Raw genomic sequence first — 22,370 nt, 5'->3', positions numbered from 1 at the left:
AAAGCACTTCTAAAAGTTCACTACCTGTATCCGTTCTCCTCTTTTCTTTTGCTGATTTAGTCATCCTAAATATTAATCAAAACAAGTTGCTTCTTGGCTAGAAAGTAATGTGACACGCTGAGGAAAAGCTCTGATAATTAATAAATGAAATCTTTGCTGCTTTGTTACCTGATAGTTAACCATGTGATAATGAAAGGAGGGAGGAGGAGGGAGCAGGGAAAAGCTTGTAATCTTCATAACAATAGCTAGATATTTATGGCTTCCTAAATGGAAAGGAAAAGTAATACTTACTGAAGAGTTTAAATACAAAGAAAACCTATAGTAACAATTTCCCGGAATACTCTCCAACAATTTATGCAGTAGGAACTTCCTGAAACAGAGCTATTTTCCTTGAATTTAATAATCTTTAATAGATTTTTCTTCCATTAAATTAAACAGATGTCAATTTTTTTGCATCTACAATATCCTGTAGCAAGGAGTTCCACAGCTTGCCTGTGTACTCTATGAAAAACTCCCTCATGTTATTTGCAGGTGTGTTGCTGAGAGGTTAACTTGGCACTTGCTGCCTTCCTCTGATGTCTCCAAGTTGTCATAGTGGATGAAATAACAAGTAATAAATCCCTATTCAGCTTCTTCTACACAATGTGTAGTATTTTTCTTGGAATTAGGGAATTTGGAGTTAAAACCTAAACCTTCTTTTGGAGCTATGCCAATGTCAAAAGCATATGCAATCTCTTTTCTCAGAGATAATAAATGACCTCTGTTCTCTGTCACTCAAGGTGCTGTTGGATGAGCCTCAGCAAGCCTGAGCTAGTGGGCAGACAATACACCTTTGCATTCTTACTGGAAAGTTGCGTTAGGGAGACCCCTACCACTGACAGCTTACAAAATGTGCTTTTGACAAAAAAGAGCTTTCAAAAATCCCCGCAGATCATTCTCTTTCAACAGACACGACGCTGGTGAAGTCAAAAGAGAGGACAACCTTTAAAGGTTCAATACTATTTTGAAATGTAACCACAGGATTATGGTTCATTCTTGCACAACTGATCTGCTCCCTTCTGCACTCCGAATGGTTATTGCTAACATTTCTAGTAATAAGTGTGTGACTTTATCGCTATTTATTTTTCTACACAAAGGTAACAATACTGTACTAGAATATGATAGCTCTTCTGATTTAGAACGATCAACAAAAAAAATTAACTGTTTTCTACTGCAGGACCAAAGTCTGTCTTCAGAACCACTTGCATTTCACAGATAGAAATAAGGTCAAAATTTTGGTCTGTCATGTTTTATATACTGTTGATGATGCACAAGCCAGAAATAAAACAGCTTAACTTTCAGATCTTGAACACAGTTTGTAGGGCTGCCTGCCAGAAAGGATAAAACATACATCCTTCTAAACTCAACTGCAGCCAGCAAGCAAGGAACTAGGATTCATATTCCAGTGACAATAATCAGACACCTTCACTCACCACAAACCAAGTGGGTTTTGTTTTTAATTACTTATTTTCCTATATTTAACAGCTTATAGAAACAACCACTTGATACATGTGCTGCATATTTTTACTGTGACTGTAACTAGCCAAACAGTTTAGTTTGATTTTGAGAGGCTTTGAGAACCTCTTGACATCCACAGCAGATAGGTAACACTATGGTACGAAATCAGATCATTCAAGTTTCAACAATTTATCACTTATTATTTCTTTGAATTAATTAGTATGAACAGTTCAAATTACAGATTGTAATCTCCTGAGTTAATCTGTAATGACATAAATGAATTATGTGTTTATAATATTTTCAAAAATTCTTAAAAGAACTCTGTAATATAAAATATGGCTTGAAAGAATTAAATACAGTCTATGGCACTTCATACACACACATTTGGACAATCTTGTCAACTTGAAGCATCTACACAGAACTCAATGGCATTGGAGATTTTACTAGAGGTTGCAGAAGGGATGCCTAACATCCTTTTATATGGAAGCTGAATGACTGTAGAAGTTCTCCAACAAGGATTTTACTGTCATAAACCCCAGTTTCCATGAAGACCAGTAAGTGCAGACACTAGCACAGTTCCAAAAAGTTGTGTCAATATCGGGAACATTGGCACGGTATATACTAATGCTGAAGATTTTTTACATCTGGCATTTGATTCCTTGCACTAAGTTATTACTGACTTCCAAAAAATTTAGAATGCTGCCAAAACCAGGAGAGCCTGTGAGTAAACTTAATTCACATAAAAGGTCAGCAGTGACATCTACTGTGGTTCATTTAAGGTCAGTCTAGAAATAACACAGAAAAAAATCTTGGACTATATTAGCAGCCGACTCCGTACTTCCTTTAAAAATCACTTTCATTTTTGCTCATAGTAACAGCTGAATACATACCTACCACAGCACTTGGACATCTTATAAGTTCAATCAGTCTTTGATTTTTAGAATATTTTCCTCATTCAGCAAACCTAGCCATTAGGAGGTCTCATCTAATCTCTAGTGCAATTCTCCTCAGCAAGTATCAGTGAGAGAGTTGCATTAGCTTCTCGAAGGAGCAGGACCAAATCCCTAGAAAAGACCAGCAGTGCCAAAGAAACTATTCAAGAAAATACATCCTAAATTTGTTATTGTGTAAAGGATATTCTACATCTTCAAATTAATCCTTCTTTCTGAGGTATACAAAACCATAAATAACAACATCAGCACAAACATTATTAAAATGTTGATATTAATACCAGATAAAGTGACAATACTTCCTAAGAAGAAAAAGTGAGAGGCTTCAGCAACAAAATGCAACAGCACAGTGCCAAGCTGAACTTCACTAAGCTTGAGGTTTTGGACAGGATTCATTTCTGCTTGTGGTATAAGTATGCACCACCTTGATTATCATTTAAAAAAATATTGACAGCTTGCCTTCTCATACCAATGCCTAGTAACAAATTCCAAATGTTTTGTCACATTTCTTGTGAGCAATGCCATCTGCCAGAGGTGGCATTTCATGGCTGTTTACCCTGACTCCCTCCAAGAATTCATCTGCCACTATCTAATGCTGCCTGAATAAAGGGGATTAAGACTCTGATGCAACAGAGACTATTGATAATTTGGTATAATTGGGAAGAAATGAAGATAAATGAGGTTGAGGATGGAGAGGCAATTAGTTGAGCTGCCTGTACAGCTGTGTTCTCGGTTTAGCTCCCCTGGCCTTTTCTTTGGTGAGGTATGTGCAAATTAAACATAATGACAAATACACTCTTCCCAAAGCTCTTTAGTTTGGGAAGCTTGAAGATACGATTTTAACTTCAGAGATTCTAGGCAGTTTTCAGTTTAAAAAAAGTCATACTCACTGTTGAGATTTTAAAGAGCAATGCACTTTGAGACAGCACAGCTAGGGCACAGTAGCTGTCGCTTCTAAATACTGCTCTTGATTCAGCAGTGGTATATAGCACTGGTGCTGGTTTTGACCAAAAGGATGAAAGTTTCTGCCTCCCTCGGTGCCACAGACAGCCTTGATTGTTCCACAGCTCCGGACATCTTTGACAGTGATGCTTGTTGTCTCATTCCGTAAATATCCTCTCTCCATGTAACTGGTCAAACAAGCCCAGAGCATGATCCCTCTCAAAATATGGATTGTTTGAAGTCTAGTCCACATTTTGCAGCTGGACCGCCATTTTTTAAATTGTGCTAGCTTTTAAAATTACTGGACAAAAAACCTCAAGCGAAACATCTAGAATATACATTTTACACTACAAAACATCTTAGAATGACAGATTTTTAGTCATAAATATAATTAAGAAGACAGCTACCCAGATATGAGCCTTATTTCTAAGCTATATTATTCAGGTGAGGCCAAGTAATCAAGTTTGAATATCTTGAAAGGTATTTAAATCCAATGTGAACATGGTCAGACTGCAAACCTCCAAATTAGAAGGCACAAATCTGCAGTCTGATTTGTAGTTCTTCTTTCAAATGTATTGAAATATGTTCACACATATACATAGAGACATGTGTACATATATAGTTTAACATAAACATATAAAAATACATTTGCCACAAGAATGCCACTGTATGTTTCACATAAGATTCCAACATAGTTTTTCATAAATGTCATATAACGTAAATTTCTTTTTAGGAAAAAAACCCAGTATTTACAGAGGCAGCTTTGGCTTACAGACATGTTTGCCTAACTAGCCACCACACGTGAATTTTCTGCTTTCATATACAGGTGATTCTACCTGAATTAGGTCTTAGATGAAAGACTTCATAAAATTGTACTTTTCCCTGCATCCATATTGTCTTCAGCTATTTAAAAGAATTATTTTACAGATTATGTCAAAAACACTCCTTAGATAAAGACAAAGCCTAACTCCTATGCATAAAAGGGATTTTGGCAAATTTTGGAAGAAAAATGTTACATGTCTTAAAAAGAACAACTTAATAGATTTCTTTTGTAATGTGAATTTTCAACATAGTTGCTTTGTCTTGTAGAGTACAGTTCTATGGTATAGTCTCAAAGCTGAAAACACTTTATCTCTTTTCAAACTCACAGAACTTCTGCAAAGTACAATGTCTCATCCTGATTTTTTGGATACGCAAAACTTTTCTCACTCTCAACACCGTTCTCTTCCCTGCTACCTAGAGGTCAACCAAAATTTTGGTTTAGCTTTATCTAATGTACTTTTTAATTTTGGATTAGATTTCTACAAAAGACAAAAAACAGTTCAATTTTTATGAGGCAAACGTGCCGGGGGGGGAGAAAAAAGAGGAAAAAAAAAAGAAGAGTAGTTTATACTTAAGTTTAAATCTACCTTGTTTTGTCTTACTGAAACTGAAAATTTGGCTGAGGCAACTGTTTCTTTATATAATGGAAGTTTTTAACATATAGTTCAGAATAGCGGGGGGTTTTAGTAGCCTGCAATGTTCAAATTGCATATATTACACCTCTGGTCTTTTACTGAAACCCTCTTCTCATTAACACTGTAAATGAGCAAAATTACTTGCTGCCCATCTCCTGGCTTGACACTTCATCAAAGTATTCCAAGTTAATCTTTAATCTTGTGATTGACTGCGTACAGTGCACACATTAAGTAAGTCACATTGAGCAGAGCTTTGGCTTTCCACTGGGAACAAATGCCCACGTCCTGGCTGGAGAGACAGCAGCAGCTCCCTCCAGCTCTGCCCTGCTTTCTCACACCTGCACCACAGCTGTACACACTTACCGACACTCATGTTGGCAGCCTCCACCTCCTGGGATCACACAGGGTTGAGTGCTCTCAAACAAAGCCAAAATACACGTCTCTCTGGGTGCTCCTGATGTGTGTCAGCACTGCTGGAGTCAACAACGGCCAATCCAGCACTTGCCTTTTATTTTGCATTTGAGAAAACTGTTGCAAGACTCGCCTGATCTCTTTATATCTCAGTGTGCCCCCTGTCCTTCACCCACAACAGCAGTAGCTGCCGTATGGAGAACGGCTGTTGGCTGAGGGCCACGCGCTCTGGCCAGGCTGGAGGGATCTTCAGAAAGGGCAGAAACCGCAACGCAATGGGGAGACCAAAATCTGGACTGTGACGCACATAAGCACAGGCAAAAGGATAAAAAAGATCAAAAGTGTTCCCTGACTTCAACAGGTTACTGGACACAGAAAGGGTGGCAATTGCAAGAATACTACCATAACCCAAAAGGTAGTAAAAGGCAGTTTATGACCTAGCAAGCTAGAAAACAAAGGAAAGACAAGTGATGAAACAGAAATAAACACATGAAAAATTTTACACTGGCATGAACAGGACAGAGCTGAAAATGAAATATTCTGTTTTCCATGTTCATCTTGCTTTGTTTTCCCACTTCCACATTACAACATTTGTCTAAGTCCCTCTTCTTTTTCCTCCATTTCATATAGCCCCTTCCTCAGAGGTGGGTGCTTATTCTCTTTACATCAAAATCCCATCCCCAAATCATAAAATGTGACAGATTCACAATGACAGCAAGGGATTAAGTGAAGCTGTTCCTAAGAAAATACATTGTGTTTTTATAGAATCCCTTCTTGCTGTTTTTCAGATGCCTCTGTGGTTACAGCTGTATTACGAGGCTAAACCTGAGTTCTGCTCTACCTCAAGTCTGAAACTCAGATACATCCAATTTGAGTGTAAAAGTAAATACACAATGAACAACAGCTTTTTGACTGCTAGAGCTTTTTCTTTCTTTATTTGTACCCTACTTTTAAATGATTGCTCATTTTCCTATTTTATAATGGTACCTACACTAGTATTATATAAGATTTCTAAAGCTAACACAACAACGTTATTCAAAAGGTAACTGTGATTTCTCAAAAGTAAACTGGAAAACGAAAAGAAGTAACTGAAGAAGTATTTCTGCAATTCGTGTCTTAGCTCACTAAAATGTAATCACAAATATTCATCTGCCGCACTTCAGGTAAGCTTTTTAGAAGTGGTGTTGGAACATCTGAAAAATGGAGCATAGAAAATAGCCAATGACGCTGTTGAAAGACCATCCAAAAACCACAGAAGGTTCCTAATGGAAAATATGTTTTTCTGAATAAACGTTACCCCCATCTATAAAGTTGACTTAAAAAGATGTAATTTGTGGCTTACTATGGGGTATTTGCATACAAGAGCTAACATGCAGCTATAACTGATGATCGAGGATAATAGCCAGGGATTTCAACAGATTGTCAGAGCTCCCTGGTATATGCTGAGAACAACAATATCAAAAGGTTCCTCTCTCCAGCACTGCTGGTGTCAAGGTTAATGAGCTAAAACTTGTTAAATTGATATTACCAAACTAATGACTTTTTTATAGTATATTGCATGGATTTTAACAGACAGGCTAATGTGGAATATTGCTAGTCTTAATTGAATTAGAAGTTATTGCATGTATACAATTAAGATAACTAAAAATGGAGGAGCTGTGAGGCAATTGTCTATCTAGACCACACTATTTTCACATCCCTCATGTGCTGCCACACATATACTTCAAATTTCAAATTCAGTCCCCGAATTCAGACCACATTCAACTGCGAACATACAGAGGAGAGGAAATACTAGGATCTGCAAAGATAGTCTATTGGCTATCAGTAACCCTTAAAAAATCATTCATCTTGATCCTCATGAGTTCCCTCTTTACCGATTCACACACTGAATCAGAAAAAGCCATGTAAAACTAGAGACTCAGCTCTTGATGACTGTGCAAAAGATACGCTCAACAGCAGGACGAGGGGAAATTGCCTTATTCCCAAACTGCTGTGACTCAGAGCCGTTCGACAGCTACAATCAACCACAGGCGAGTGAAGCAACACACGCTTTCTGCAGAGACATCTTTTTCCACCAGTATCGCTCCCCTGCTGGGGAGTGGGAACATACGGCTTTTTACCAGTTGCAAAATCTGCTGCTGCGTGCTGGAGGAGCTCTCATCTACAGCGGAATTGTCTAGATTACACGTGTTCTAAATGGGAGGATACTGAAAATACAAATTTTCTTGAAAAGCAAAGGAAGAAGCCTCAATGAAAATTCCAGGACACATCTGTAAAAACTAGGCTACAACAGAATAGATCTGTAATTTCAAACTTTTAAATTTGAAATTATTTAAGTAATATGAACATTATTTTAAAATATTTTTACATCAACCATGCCATACGTTAAGACAGAGGGAAAATAAATGCCTGGAGTCTATAACCAACACAGATGAACAAACAGCAGGGGAAAAAAAAAGGGATATTTAATGAATCATATTAAAAGGGAAGGAGTTTATGAAAAATAAATGGCATTTGTAGATGATTAAATTTTGAAGGTGAGATGTTGTGTAACTGTACCAACCATTTATTTCAGTGCCATAACTGCATCTAATAAATAAAATACTTTTTAATCCAAACTGAAGATTCACTGCTATCTGATGACTTGGATTTTCCATTTATGTAGTACAGGGGCAGGGTTTGGGCTGTAATTATTCAAGGCAGTTTCAAAAAAAAAGAAGAGCTGTTAGTTGGACAGAAAATTAGTATCAGTCACTAGCAACAGAACAATGCAAATACTGCTTCTACAGATAGAACCACAGAGTTTAAATTCAGAGAAGCTCTTAGAGATTATCCTCCTAAATATAAGATAGCTACAAGTTTCATGCAAATGCCCTTCTGTTTAGATAATATAGATATACCCAGATATATTTGGTATTTATAAAAAAAATGAAATTAAAAATCTTACTCATGCTAGTTATTCTAGTGTTTTCTGAAGGGCTTTTCTCCCTGGATCTAGGATTTTACAGAGAAAGGGAATAAAGTTGAATTCAACTTCTAAAAAAGACCTACTTTGTCAAAATCAAGAAAAATACAAAAGGTGCAGCAAATGAGGGGGATTATTTCTCAAGGATGAAATGCCAAAATCAAATTCTTAGAGATGGTCAATCAGAAAAGAGATACATAGGAACCTGCAAGACACTTCTTCCTACTACCATTCCAATTTCCATCTGAAATATGAGAAAATATATCACAATTTTACTAATATTTCATGCCTTACAGGAAAAGGGGAAAACACAGCCTCTTGTGTCCCATGACATTAGTAGTTGAATATTCAGGTCTCATAGAGATATGCTGGAAGTTTCACTAGTCTCAAAGTTTCACTTGTCTCCATCCTTACAGAAGCCTGAGCATCTTCTTAAAAAGAATCTAGTTTCATTTTCATTTTGTACAAATGTAGAACTGACGCAAAAGCCCCCAATTTTCTAGGTTTTAAATATCAATGCATGTCTGATCTTAAGCTCAAGCTCAACATTTATGTCTTCTCTTGGTGATAAAGTTCATGAATATATAATGAGAGCAGAACAACTCTGCTACTGATTAAATGTCAAAAAAGGTTTTATTGTCAAATATACTGTAAATACAGAAGATATACAACAAAGACTATTAATTGCAGATGGCTCTGTACAGCTTAAAAAATGCACGTGATCTAAACAGGAAATGTTGATTTCTAGTTTCCACTTTAAATTTTAATTTACTTTTACAATGTACCTTCAGACAACCAGTAAAGACAGAGTGAACTATAAAATGGCCAAACTCAACTGAATGAAATGCTTCACATTCAAGGGCAAATGTTAGCATGTTAGAGTCTATATCATAAGCATATGTAGCCGGATTAACCACTCTATCCAGAACTCTGGATCTTTATTGAAATTTATCTAAGACTTTGTGAACATTTAAAAGAGATCTAACATGAAAATTTGGTCTGGACAGATGTAAGGCTGGAATAGCCATCCTCACAAATTTGGAATGGGGTTTGACTGCCTGTGTAGGTCTTCTGGGGGAAAAAAAAAATTAAAAAAATCCAGAGGCTATAGTAGACTGCAGGTGAACACTGGTCAGCAGTATCCTCCTAGGAAATATCAGGAGAATAATAATGTCACATGTTTACACAAGACAGCTGTATGTACGACTGGGAGAAATTCTTTCTCCCTATCCTGTTCTACATTTCTGCACTGAGCACTGGCACGACCTTGACCAAAGCATTGTGTTGGGAACCAACAGGATATGAATCACCTGGAGAGAGGCCAGAGGAGTGCAGTGAGATCTGACCAAGGACCTAAAAAATCATCAGTATGAGGCATGTTCAGAAAAGCAGGTTTAATGTAGGCAAGGGACTCACTAATAGTCTTCACTAGATAAAAGACATGTTCAGTAATAAAAGGGAATAAATTGTTCTCCATACCCACAACGTACAGATCAAGAAGCAGCAATGGAAGACCATAACAAGACTTAGGTTAAACATTAGGAAAAATGGCCATGATTAGTAAGCATGTAAAAATTCTAAAATTAAGCTGGACAACCATCAGTCAGACATGACGCTGGCAGAGTTCTTGCTTCAGTGAGAGTGCGGATAAGAAAACAAGCCTGAAAGTGCTGTTTTCCCATGGTCCTAAACACCGCAAACTGCAGTTCAGAGACCAGATCCACAGGCAGTGCCAAACCGCAGGGCAAAACGGCCTGTCCTGAACTCATCTTGCCACCGCTCAACTACACCTACCGCCTGACCAAGATCTGGACGCTGCAACGTAATATGTAGTACGTTGCAGAGTACAGCCTACAGTGTTAATCCGAAGCACAGGATCATTATCCTACATTATGGTCTCTTCTTCAGCCACAAGAATGGTTTGGTAAAGTCCAACCTACTCCTCTCTTCAAGAAAACATCACAGTTTGAGAAGATACTGCTATTCTAAACCCACGCATGTGTACTGTGCCTCCCAAGATGAAACATGTATCTGCAAAAATTAAAACACAGACTGGCCATCCTAAAATACATATTAGTTACTTACCAGGGAACTTAATATTGGTTACGTTTCCACGATAATAAACACATTAAGATGGCATTTGAAACATCTACTAAAAATCCATGTATTTTCCCTTTAGATTACAGATAAATTAGTAACTTTAATTATATGGTGCCAACAAGATTTCCTTCTTCATGACTAAATGGACCAGGTTTTTAATATTCTTCAGTGATCTTATTAATTTAAATTAAGCTTCTAAGAAACTAAGAATAAGAATTTCATTTGAGAAAAAAATGTCGCAGCCATGGAAATTAAAGATTTCTAACACACTCTGGTGATAAATGTATGCTTACACTTGGCCCGGGACAGCGTTGCTGGTCTTTTATAATTGTGACTAGAACGATCTGATAAAAATTGCTGCTCTTGTATACAGTTAGGGGTTGGGTTTTTTTTTTGAAAAGGAGCTAAAAACATAGACTACCCACCTGTATCTATTTTTAATTTGGTAATGACTGTACTTGCTAAAATTCTACCAAAATGTCACTCACAGCTTTGGATTCCAGCTTTTTTTAAACAGAATATGGAGCAGAAAGCATAACCTATTATGCAAAACTGTCAGATGCTTACTTTTAAAATCACAGAAATAAATGCATAATCCTGATTTTCTTATGGATCAAAACTTTATTAAAGGAAAACAAAACTTCAATATAACTATGCAAGATATCCAAGGTATTCTATAAAAAGTAGTAACGTTCTGATCTGTGTATGTCCTGTTTACCCACATAGTCCCTACTTCAGAACTAAAGGATGCCTCTTATTTTGTGGGTGCAAGCAAAGGAAGAATTACTTGAGACCACTGTGACTTCTGTCTCATCAAATTCACAAATCAGCTAGACATTTAAACAGCACCAACTGTTGCAAGTAAAACTGCTATCAAATCTCAGCTGCAAAAATGTCAGTTCAGGGCACTCTGCAAAAGTCTAGTACTGAATCCTTAACTAAAAAACCACATTATTAATTTTTTTTTTATTAATGCTACTGTTTTGAGTGAGAAAATACTCCAAACGATTGTACCACAAAACATTTCTTATCTCAAACATAAATTAACTGTACGTTAGGGGACTTTTTAAAAAAATCTGATTAAAATTGTAATTCATGAGGCTCCTGCTGTTGGCAGCTGTATCACTATCAGTGACATCCTTTGGGGGACTCTCAGCATGTGGCCCGCATCAAAGGTAATATGCCAGTTTTCATCCTAACTTATATATGCCTTAACAAGAACAAGAATGTTCCAGACTTTAAAATGTAATTAAAATATTAAAGTACTTTTTATTGTTAAAATATCACTAACGTGAGATTGAAGTTGACTCACTAGTATTAACAAAGGCAACTAATACTTATTTTTTCCTAACATACTGGAATTCTTTATGTACTGTATTCCTTACCTACCAAAATGGGAAATTAAAACACATTGGCTAAGCATGCTAATACACCACAGTGTTTACCCAAATACGTTACTTTGTGCAAAATGATGGGCAGACAAGATTTTGTCGAAACAGAGTACATACAAGGTCTTTTAAAAAAAAAAAAAAAAGACCAAAAAAAGGTTCATTTGGCATATGGTACTTTATTATTCTTGCTCTTTGGTAGCACTGTGGAAGATCTGCAAATAACTGACTTTAAAGCAGTGTACTTCTTGGCATTTTTGGCATCCTTAATTGCCAGAGTTCATCTGACCACCAGTTGATGGTTCTTGCTCCCAGGACCACTTTTGCTTTTATCCAGCAATGGATTAACATAAAATACAAAATGCATTTCAGAGAGGCAGATGTGGACCATACTTTTTTTCCTTCCCTTTCCCACTAAGCATCAAGACCAGAAAGGCAGAGATGCCTAGAGCTGCCTTCTCACCCTACACCTGCCTGCGGAGAGAGCAGCTCTCCTTCCATGCTCTTCTGCAGTTGCAGAAGCCTACTAAAATGTCTAAACTGGAATGATTTTTCCTTTTAAAGTGCAGCACATCTAATCTCTATTGGTCTTAATCATTTATCCTCAAAGTCCTAAATTTGGCACATTTCTGGTAAGTATTGCTCCCTATACAGTGCTATTGCAGTTGCTGTGCCTTCCAGGGGAACGTGAGACCTCATCTTAACGAGGGACACTTTTGAGCAACCTGCTTTCCTTTGGCGGGTTAATATTGACCACAAATATCTGCTACTACTAACACATGTGAAAATTATAACCTAGGAAAAATTGTAGCCTTGGCTCTACAGTGGCCAAAATGATTTATGACATCAAGATCTAGTGAAGACGACGAATACTCTGAGGGCACTCTGTGAGCTCAGCCTGCACTCACATGTTCTGTGCCCACTCCTAATTACTTCATTTATGACTGTAAAAGTGTTTTAACAGACAAAATTAATTATTTTGAATAATCCTTCTGAAATATGATATGCATTTTAATTGTATGCACCCTGTCATTAATTAAAGTTCCCTACCTTTTGGTGCATTAATTCAAAGATCATATCAGTGACAAAGCAACAATTATACCAAGACTGTTTACTGAAATTAAAAATAAAGTTAAAAGGTTAATGTACTCTTGCAATACACTTAAAGTAATGCTAAAATGTTTTTATCTGAGTTTTTACTAGACATTATTTTTCTACTCTTTAAAATCAATCTCTTTGTTCCAGGAACACATTTCCTGTCAATAAAATGAAAAATGATATAGATTTAGGAGGATAGTGGTCTCAGTGTAGCATCTCTCATATTATTATTCCAGTATCATCTGTTACAAAGTAAGACCAATTCCCACATCTAATTACAAACAGGATTTCAGAGTCATTAAACAAAATACATTTCCATTAGTGCTGCTGTAAGAAGATAGGGGAAAAAATGAAGATTAGTTCATGATGCACCTCTGTTTTTCAAGCTTTGAAGATTTAGACCTTTGCACTCTGAGACTATAAATTTGTAAAGGATCTGAAAGGTGACAGACATGTGAAAGCTCTCAATTCTACACAGTTTAGCCATACCATTTGCATTTTGTCATTAGTTTATCTTTTGCTGCACTTAGTTCTGATAGTAGATATGGCAAGAATCTAGAGAGGTTGTTTATGATTATGCTGCATGCACCCGGAGGTACTTCATTTCGCGTTCAGAAAGATATTTTTAATAGATATGAACCTTGAATTTCCTGTATTAAATTTGTTCCAGCAAAAGTTAGAAATCATTGTAAGGAATTCTGTCTTTATGGAAAAAAAAATGTACTTTATGCTCTGGAAAAAAGGAACAGCAGTCCTTTGACTTCAAATACGATAACAGCAAAAATATACTGAAGAAGCAGATTGTGTGATATGTTTAACTGTTGAAATATAAACTTACAAGCATATATATTCTCCATTCATAAACGTTTAGCAGCATCTAATTGTCATGAATCCATGTAGAATACACCCTTAAGAATAACCCATTCAAAAAGCATTCACATAAACCAGAGCTTAGACATTTAATAAGAACTTTTCTAAAAAGTCCATAGAAGATAATACCTAAATTTGCTTGATCTTTAAAATAGTTTACATTAGCTTATGATGTTATATAAACATCAATTGATTTCATCATGTGTAAGATAAGCATCACAAATCCGAAACAGAAATTCCTCTCAAAGAAAGAGATGCCTCAGAGTTACAGAGAAAAGCAGAGAGAATTTCATTTTCAGAAGTTGTCCAAAGTTATATTTCCTTTATTAGTTTTAAAACTACAAGCAGAACTACTTCATATTTCTCAGAGCTGGGTGTCAGTCAATCCAAATATGTAAATATTAGCTGATGAATCAACATTTATGTGTGAATCATACACACTTACTATACAGTATTTATGTTCATATTTAAATGAGTAAGAATACTTTTCAAAAAGACAGTTAAAGAACTCACATGCATTCAATAGGTAACTGCGTAAGAATCTAAAATGGGACCTTAAAATAGTTTGCAGATAAGAAACAAACTCACTTTTACACTCTACTGAAAATGTGGTTCACTAAAGCATCCTAAAATTCTCAGTATTAAATCCTGCCCAGTGGTGGGGTAATCCAGCAGAAACTAGCCACCTATATTCACTCTCCAAAAAACCTCCAATTTGCCAAAGAAATAGATATATGTGCATCTTGTTTCTAAGCTTCACACACAGAGACTGGGTTCTCAGGACAATTGAGAGGGCCCACGAAAGCCATCACTATTAGGAAGAAACAGAAGAGAAGACAGCAGAATACAAACAAGGTTCAACCAAGCCAAACCAACAGCTTATCACTTCCTGGCTAATGTTTGAGGAGCTGTATCTTAAAAAAAGAAAACAGCACATCAACCTTTCCCTCCAAAATTATCAGTTGCTGGCTCCGGGAACGCCCCACTTAGATTATCTGCAGGGAATTCATTGTATCCTTCAGCAACCACAGACATTTTCTGACAAGAAGCAATAGGTAAAGCTTTTTAAAGCCTCGGTGTTAACGTGAATATTTCAGTTCCTTCACTCCATTTTCACTGAAAAAGAAAGTTTACAATTTCTGAAGTATCACTTGCAAGTGGGTTCAAAAAAATTCCAAGAAACAACACCTCCAAATCTACGAATCGAAGTGCATCCTGAAAGCTGATGAGTTTCACCACTATGTGAATCATCTTCCAGTTTTAATGGCCTTGGGATAAACTCTCTTATGCAAAGCTTGTCCTTACAGCCAGTCACCTGTGGGGCCATACATGCTTTCATTATCTACAGGAGCCTCATTCATAAATTAGACTTCAGCGTTCTGGTACTTCACCTCTGTGCTGTCAGTTAGCCCTGAAGAACCAATGTCTCATCCAGGGGCTTCAGAAGGTTTTTTTTGGTTCAGACACACACATGGCCCAGTGCTATTGCAGTGTTCAACCTCCCCCAGAGAATCCCATCCCAGACCAATGGGCTGAACAGGAGCCATGAAGTGCTCTGAACTCATTTCTGAACTCCAGGAGATCTTTTAAGCTGTGTCTCTACATGACACTGACCATTCACTGACCATTCTCCTGGCCTGGTCCCATTGGCTGTGTAATATGTGCCATACCATGAGCCATACTCACAGTACAACATCGACTGCATGCTTGAGAAAAAAGGCACATCAAAAATGTCACATCTTTCCCATCTATCCTGGCTATCCCGATGCTCAATCCATTTGTGTCTGATGGCTGTGGACTAGCAGCTCACTGCACTTCACCACTCAGCAAGCAGGGAGGTCCACTTAGCCACTATGGGCTACTATCAACTTCCAGCATGAAAAGCAAGTATCTTCATACTCACGAAGACCAACACAAGTACGTGTCTAAAGAAATAGCACACATCTCAATTTTTAGGATGAAATGTTTTAATACATCTGCTAGGGCTGGAGTCAAACAAGCCTAGTTTTTGGATGAGATGGCACAGGAAACAAAACATATTAACATATTCTCTCTTTCTTCAAGTCTCTATACATTCCTCCTGGCAAAAGGACAATTAAAGAAAATTAAATGTATGCTTCACTAGCTATTCAACAGATTCTAAAAATATTAATAGTAGTTTTGACTAGTTATATTTTTAAAATGGCATGAATGTTTTGTGTTCTTTAAATAAAATTATCATCTTTGAAACAATAACTCTCTGCTCACGTAACACAAAAATACTTGCTTTAACAACAGGAAAAATGACTTCATGAAGTCTGCACGGCACTCAAGGATTAAAAAAATCTGTTCTCTGGTCTTGTCATTTTTACTCTTACAATAAAATAACAGTCTCGGCATCCTGCTTTCTAGAATAAAAGACCTACCTCTTTTGACTTTTCAAGCACTTGAAAATTTTAAAAGAGAAAAACTAAAAAATGCTGACCGTGTAATAGCTGGGTATTCATGGTGGGTGGAGAACATGAAAGGTTACAATATGGATCTGTGCCTACGCGTTTCTTTTCAACTTGAGCAGCATCCTCCTGCTTCTGCTAACTCGGCAATCATACAGCTGACAGATTTCTGGGTTTTCTAAATAATGCATGGGATTTTCTTTTAACATGTCAGTGCAAAAGTATCAATTCTGCCCCTGTGTCGTTTGTGATGCTGATTTTCCTTGACAGCATTCCATTAAACCAATGAGTTTTTTCCCTCCTGATGGTTCCTTAAATATTCCTCCGAGTGATGTATTTGTGGTTTTTTAAACAGATTGTGAAGGATGTTTGCATTTATGAGAAAACTGCATGGCAGGTACTGAAGGGAAAAAAGGATAAAAAGATAACACTTTTTCTTTTCTATGAAGAGCTTTTCCTCTGATCCTCATATGCCAAAAGCTAGGGTGTTTTTCCTCTCTTTTCTGCCTAACTTAGCTCCTTGTCTGGAAATTAAGCAACAAGACTCTACATACAGAATAACATTTTGACTTCCTAAGGAAATACCACTGAAACACTTAGTACTGTTTGATACCTCTCTTGGGAAAGCAAAACACATTTATTAAATCATGCATGCTAACTCCAAAAGCCAACAGAAGGAAATAACTGTTTTATTCTTTGCACTGAGGTTTTGTACAAACAGGTACTGTCACGGATTGCTATGCACTGATCCTTCTTTGCTTATGCAGCTTAAAAGGATGTTCCGGTATTATCACCAATACTGTATTTTGCAATCTATCCTTCACGTTCCAGTTCTATCACATACTTGTACAAATTACCTGCTGCCATGCTATTTAAACAAAAAACAAAACAAAAAAAACCCAAACAAACAAAAAAAAAAAGGCTCTGATTTCAAATAAGTTTCAAAATTCCCTAGGCAATTATATGCTAATTTCCAGAATACACTTCCCCTAATATTAGTATTGCATGATGATGAAACAGATGATCTTGATGAACACTTTTGTGCAACCAGAGAGGCTTTTTTTTGTTTATCTTATTTCTATAGAATAACAAAATTGATTACATGGTGGGGCTTTGAGAGATTCGCACACATATCCAGCATACCTTGCTTCAGCTGCCAGCTTCAAACTCTTGGTCTTACTCATTTTCCAACATGGAATTATGAAAGGCCACATCACTCCTGGCACATATTACTGGTCACGCTTTTCAGCATGACTTGCCATAGCTACGGCAGCCCTCTGGACCCAAGGCAACCCTCAGACATGTGCACTGGGTGCCATCAACAACCGTCTCGTCTCCAAGGAATCACATGGAGTAGCCAAAAAAGGAGGAACAGGATTATGCAAGACTTATGGCTGCTGGGAATTTGAGATTTCAGCGGGCTGTAATTTCTCCCACTTCCAGACACCTATGTCCCCAACTACATGGTTCGCTAAATTCAACCTTCTTTCCCAGATCCTACAAGAAGACAGAGACAGACACTAAGCCACAAGGAACAGCTAGCATAGATCAGCTGGACTGTGGGGCCAGAGAATCTATAGTGCCAGATTAAATACGAGATTTTCAACTGCCTGAGAAGTTTGCTTCAACACTTCATATGATGAGTAGGAAGGTGCAAAAAAATCTTTCTCTTCTGCAGAGCAAGTGGAAGGAGGACATTAATGTTCAAATGTATAAGCACATTCTTCACAGCACTGTGAACTAATGCATTGCTTCAATTAAAAAATACATGCAAAACTTTTTTGGTACTTTTCTTCTTCACAGTTTCAGTATTGTCTCTTGCAGCATATTTTTTAATAAGTCATTTAGAACATTCCAGTACTAAACTCCCCCATTACTGAGATTATGGTAATACCACAAACAGGAGGTAGGTAGGGCCTGATGGCAAAAGCATACCAGCTGGATTAGAAGCAGGAGAAGCAGCGGCACATTTACTCCCCACTTGTAATATTCAATTCCACACCTGTAATTTCCTAGAGGACAATATACTGTCTGAGGAATTATAGTCAGTGATCCTGAGAGTTAGAGTTCAGATTTTAAACCGATAACAGGAATTCTTGCTTCAGATAGAGAAATTCTTAAAAAATTTCCATCATCATAAGTGCACACACACAGAGAAAGAAACTACAGAAATGACATTCTAGGCATTACTAAAGAAGCCAATCCAAAATTATTTCATACTGACTTCAACAGATACAGATTGGGATTGAAATGAACATGACAAGACATCCTCACCACTTTTTTATTATACTGATGGCCTGTATATAATGACTCACTTCCAAAAAATGTGACAATAAAGTTTCAGGACTTAATACTGATCAATTACATTTTTAATTCAAAACAAACAACAGCAAAAGAGACTATTCCACTCATCTATCAGACTACGGAATGAGGAGGAAGCACACATCCTAATGTGAAATATGTAGTGGCGTTGTGTCTTATGCTCACCAAAGGAAGCCAATGTGTAACACTGAGGTAAAAACCCCAACAATATCTATAGTTATTTTTTTAAGTAAAATTGCAACCCTTCAAATCTTTGTTACAGTAAAAAGAAAAAAAATTCAAAGGAAGCAAAAGGTCCTCTGCTCTGTATAACTGTATTTCTGATTTGACAGCTACAATTATAATCATTCAGACATCTATTTCCCACAAACTCTCCACAGCCATAACCTTTAGTGATTAATTATAAAGTTCCAGGAGCAATAGTACACAGACTAATTTCCTAAAACAATAAAAGACAGAATTTCTCATTTGGAGCTAAATGAAACACGAACAGGTTGTTATTCATGCTGAAATCTAGATGCAGAGTCATGTTGCAGCCATTACAGAAGCTATTAAACACAACCTCAAATCAAAGAAACTGTAGGTCTCTCTCCTAAAATAAAATGTTTTTCTCACTTACGAGGCTTCCGACTCCTTTGCTCTGTTTCTTTTTACCTCTTCTTAGTACAAAAACTTTCAAAATTCAATTTTCTTTCTCATTTTGCATGCCCATTTTGTTTTTAATAGTCATTTAAACTGTAAGAGTCTAGAGCAAAACAAACATTTGGTAAAGGTTTCATGCACACAGAATTATTATGGTGTTCTCTTCACAGTGAATCAAAGTTAGAAAATGTAGATCAACTTCTAAACAAAATGCCCACTCTCTTCATGCCCTACCTCAGTCTTCAATGAGTTTTCTATAGTGAATATTTGATAATTCCTCAGTTATTTTGTATAGAGAAATGTATAGTTATGTTTTACATTCCTTTCGGTTTGATCTTCCTTTTTGACACGTCCTGCTGTACGTGCTTCACGTAAATCTTTAAAATGATCCTCCAATAAAGACAGAAGCCATGCATTACAAAAGTGATCCTGATGCTGACATTGCAGATACTAAAAAGGGGAAATTGTGATTTTTAATATGATTAGTAGTAGTTCTTTTTGTTAAGGACTTATTTCTCTGTCTGCAACTGACATTGTCACTCGATCCAGCAAATTTGCTCTTGGCAATTTTACTGAATTAGGCAATGAAAAGAGGAAAGAATTGAGAAAGGAACTTTACATAACTGACCCCATATCCTTATCCTTGGGCCCCACTGTAACTACAGCTAAAGTCAGCAGGAATTTTTCCAAATATTTAAATTGGTATTGAGTCAGTTGTAGATCTCATTGAATTGCTAAACTACAAAGAACTTTCATTTAATATGCACACTCTTGACGTATTGTCAAACGGCTGGTATGAATAGTCCCCCCTACAACTTGTCAATGAGATACCTAAAATAATAATAATAATAATAATGTACTGTAGATTCTCCCCATATGAAGTATACAAATTTTGCCATATCAGGTAACACACCAAACCACGAACGTTCAAATTAACAAGCTTCTGTACAACAGCTTTTAAAACCCCTAATACTAACTGTACAGCTTTCCTGTGTGAAGCTTCCTTGCTTTTCTGTAGGAATTCTATCTTCAGTCATATTTCCTAGCATTCAGTGAAACTTCATAATTCATTTTGAACTATACAAAGACTATAAGAGTTACACAAACTAAATATGCTTTTTCAGTCCTTTTTGCCCTGAATTCAATATGCACTAATTGATTAGGGTCTGAAAGGTGAATAAGAAATACATATCCTACATAAAAGAAAGCTGGGAAAGGGTTTAATGCATGAATTAGAAGCCAGATTTCTTCAATACAGATGAGTACACAAAATTAGCAAAAGGCAACACCACTTTTGGAAAGACTGCTTTGTGCATAATCTGTCATGAATTCAAAGTTATTCCTTTAGAAAATGAGTCTAAGACCTCCCAGCTGCTGCTTTATTGGTCTAATAAATTACCATTTTGATGGTACAATGCATCTACGCTATACACCATCCAAGCAAGCAAACTGTTAGAACGGCTTCGTCTTTAGAGACGCATGTGTGACTTCAGAGACATGCAAATGCCAATGGGATATCTGAATGCAATGGGGGATCAGACGATGCCTCTGTTCTTGAATTGATAATGAAAACAAAGGATGCATAAGTTTCCAAAACAGTAGAAGTATATTATAGGATTCTTTGTGTCACAGAAAGTGAGTTCAAGTGAACCTACCCTTACTGTAACAGGTATCTAGCAGCTTTCTGAGACAAAACGCATCTATCTTATTCTAGGTTCTCTACACTATCCAAGTAAAAATCTCTTCTATTCATCTGAAAAGAACATTAGAATAAACAAAGAAAATAGCCTCTTCAAAGGATCCATTTCTGACTTAAACTTTGAACCCTATTCTTGTGAAGCTGGGACTCGGGGACCTTAGTTCAAATTTATATTAATGCCTATAGCAGTATAGACTGAACATGTGCTCAGTGTCAGTGCCTTCTACCCAAGGTTATTCCAGCCAGGTAGGCCATAACAAATGTTTATCTTGACTCTCCTTCATAGCTGTGGTTTGCAAACATTCATTCAAGGAAAGAACAAAATGCAGAAAAGCCAGGAAGTTGGCGATTTCGCATACCCTACCTTACCTTTCTCCAGTGAACTGTGGAACTCATTATGAGTTCCAACAATCTGACGTTTTGGAAACTTTCCATCATTTACAGGAAAACTCTAGACTCCCTGATTTATTGCCAATACAGAAGTCCTTTGTTACTACAAATATATTTAGAGAACAGTTTAAAATGTCAGTATTCTAACATCATGACAACAATCCTTCACTGATACTTTTCAAAAACTTGCTGAAGGTGGCTGTAAAGAGGAAAACTGGAGGACTATTGGAGGAACGGGTGCAGTAACTTTGATTTGACACTGGCAGAGCAAAGCTTACAAAATAAAAGAGCACAAGAATTTGAGATAGATTTTTGATTTTGTTTCCCACGCACAAAAACAGGTGGTAAGAGCTCCCCTCCAGCTCACATGCACTGCATTACTTACCTGCATTAGAATTGAGCTCTTCATTTTCTGATTCTGTTCCATTTTGACTTCCACTTCCATGAAGGCTATTCATTGCCATAAGTTTCATCTTCTGTAACTTCATAGCCTCTGCCATGGCAGCCGCTGTCAGACCTGGAAAAATATACATAAATAAAATGCAATATCATATGATACAAATGAAGCACTGAAAAACATGAAGAACAAAACAATTCCATTCACTGAGAGTAAGTCACGTGAATTCAATACACATTCTTAGTCCAGTTATGTAATGTTATTCTATTTTGAGTTTTTTCAGTACATTATTCTAAGGATTATTTTAATTTTTTAAAATTATATCATGTTTCTTTTTCTTTTTACATGTACAGCATAAAGAAATATTTATTTAATGGTAACCCTTTTGATTATACTTTTAAATATAATTTCCTGTAACTTTGATCATTTTGTTACTTTGATCACTTTCTGCTTGAGTTATTTAGCTGCTACAGAATTTCCAAGTGCACTAGTAAGATTCAGTATTCCTTAATTTCAACAGCTCAAAGCCAATTAACATGGAACAATCAATGCCATATTATTATATTATATATCCAAATATTATTTTGTCTTTTTCTGAAGTCTGCTGGTTTGGATCAACATCATTGCTACTGGAAAATACTACATTGTAAATGGTACAAAAGTACAATATGGGTAATTACAAACTTGATCCCATCTTTAACATACCATTAAGACGCGCACAAATTTAAAGAATTAAGGGGGGTTAGTGGTAGAAGATTTTCAAGTGACCAAAACCCAATTAATTTCCAATAGTAAAAAAGAAGGAGTAGC

General features: G+C 36.6%; 1 protein-coding gene across 4 annotated transcripts in view; it reads right to left on the bottom strand.

Annotated features, from left to right (window-relative positions):
- The window catches only part of DACH2 (dachshund family transcription factor 2), a 302,386-nt gene that overhangs the window by 79,332 nt on the left and 200,684 nt on the right, over nt 1-22,370 (bottom strand). For all 4 annotated transcript variants that reach the window (XM_075763080.1, XM_075763081.1, XM_075763078.1 and 1 more), the window contains exon 3: nt 21,549-21,680. In XM_075763080.1, the coding sequence (XP_075619195.1) occupies nt 21,549-21,680 (132 nt within the window). The remainder of the gene's footprint in view (nt 1-21,548; nt 21,681-22,370) is intronic.

The sequence above is a fragment of the Balearica regulorum genome, chromosome 11, assembly GCF_011004875.1.
Source record: "Balearica regulorum gibbericeps isolate bBalReg1 chromosome 11, bBalReg1.pri, whole genome shotgun sequence".
Classification (NCBI taxonomy): domain Eukaryota; kingdom Metazoa; phylum Chordata; class Aves; order Gruiformes; family Gruidae; genus Balearica; species Balearica regulorum.
The sequence above is the reverse complement of the archived record's forward strand: the minus strand, read 5'-3'. Positions and strand labels throughout refer to the sequence as shown.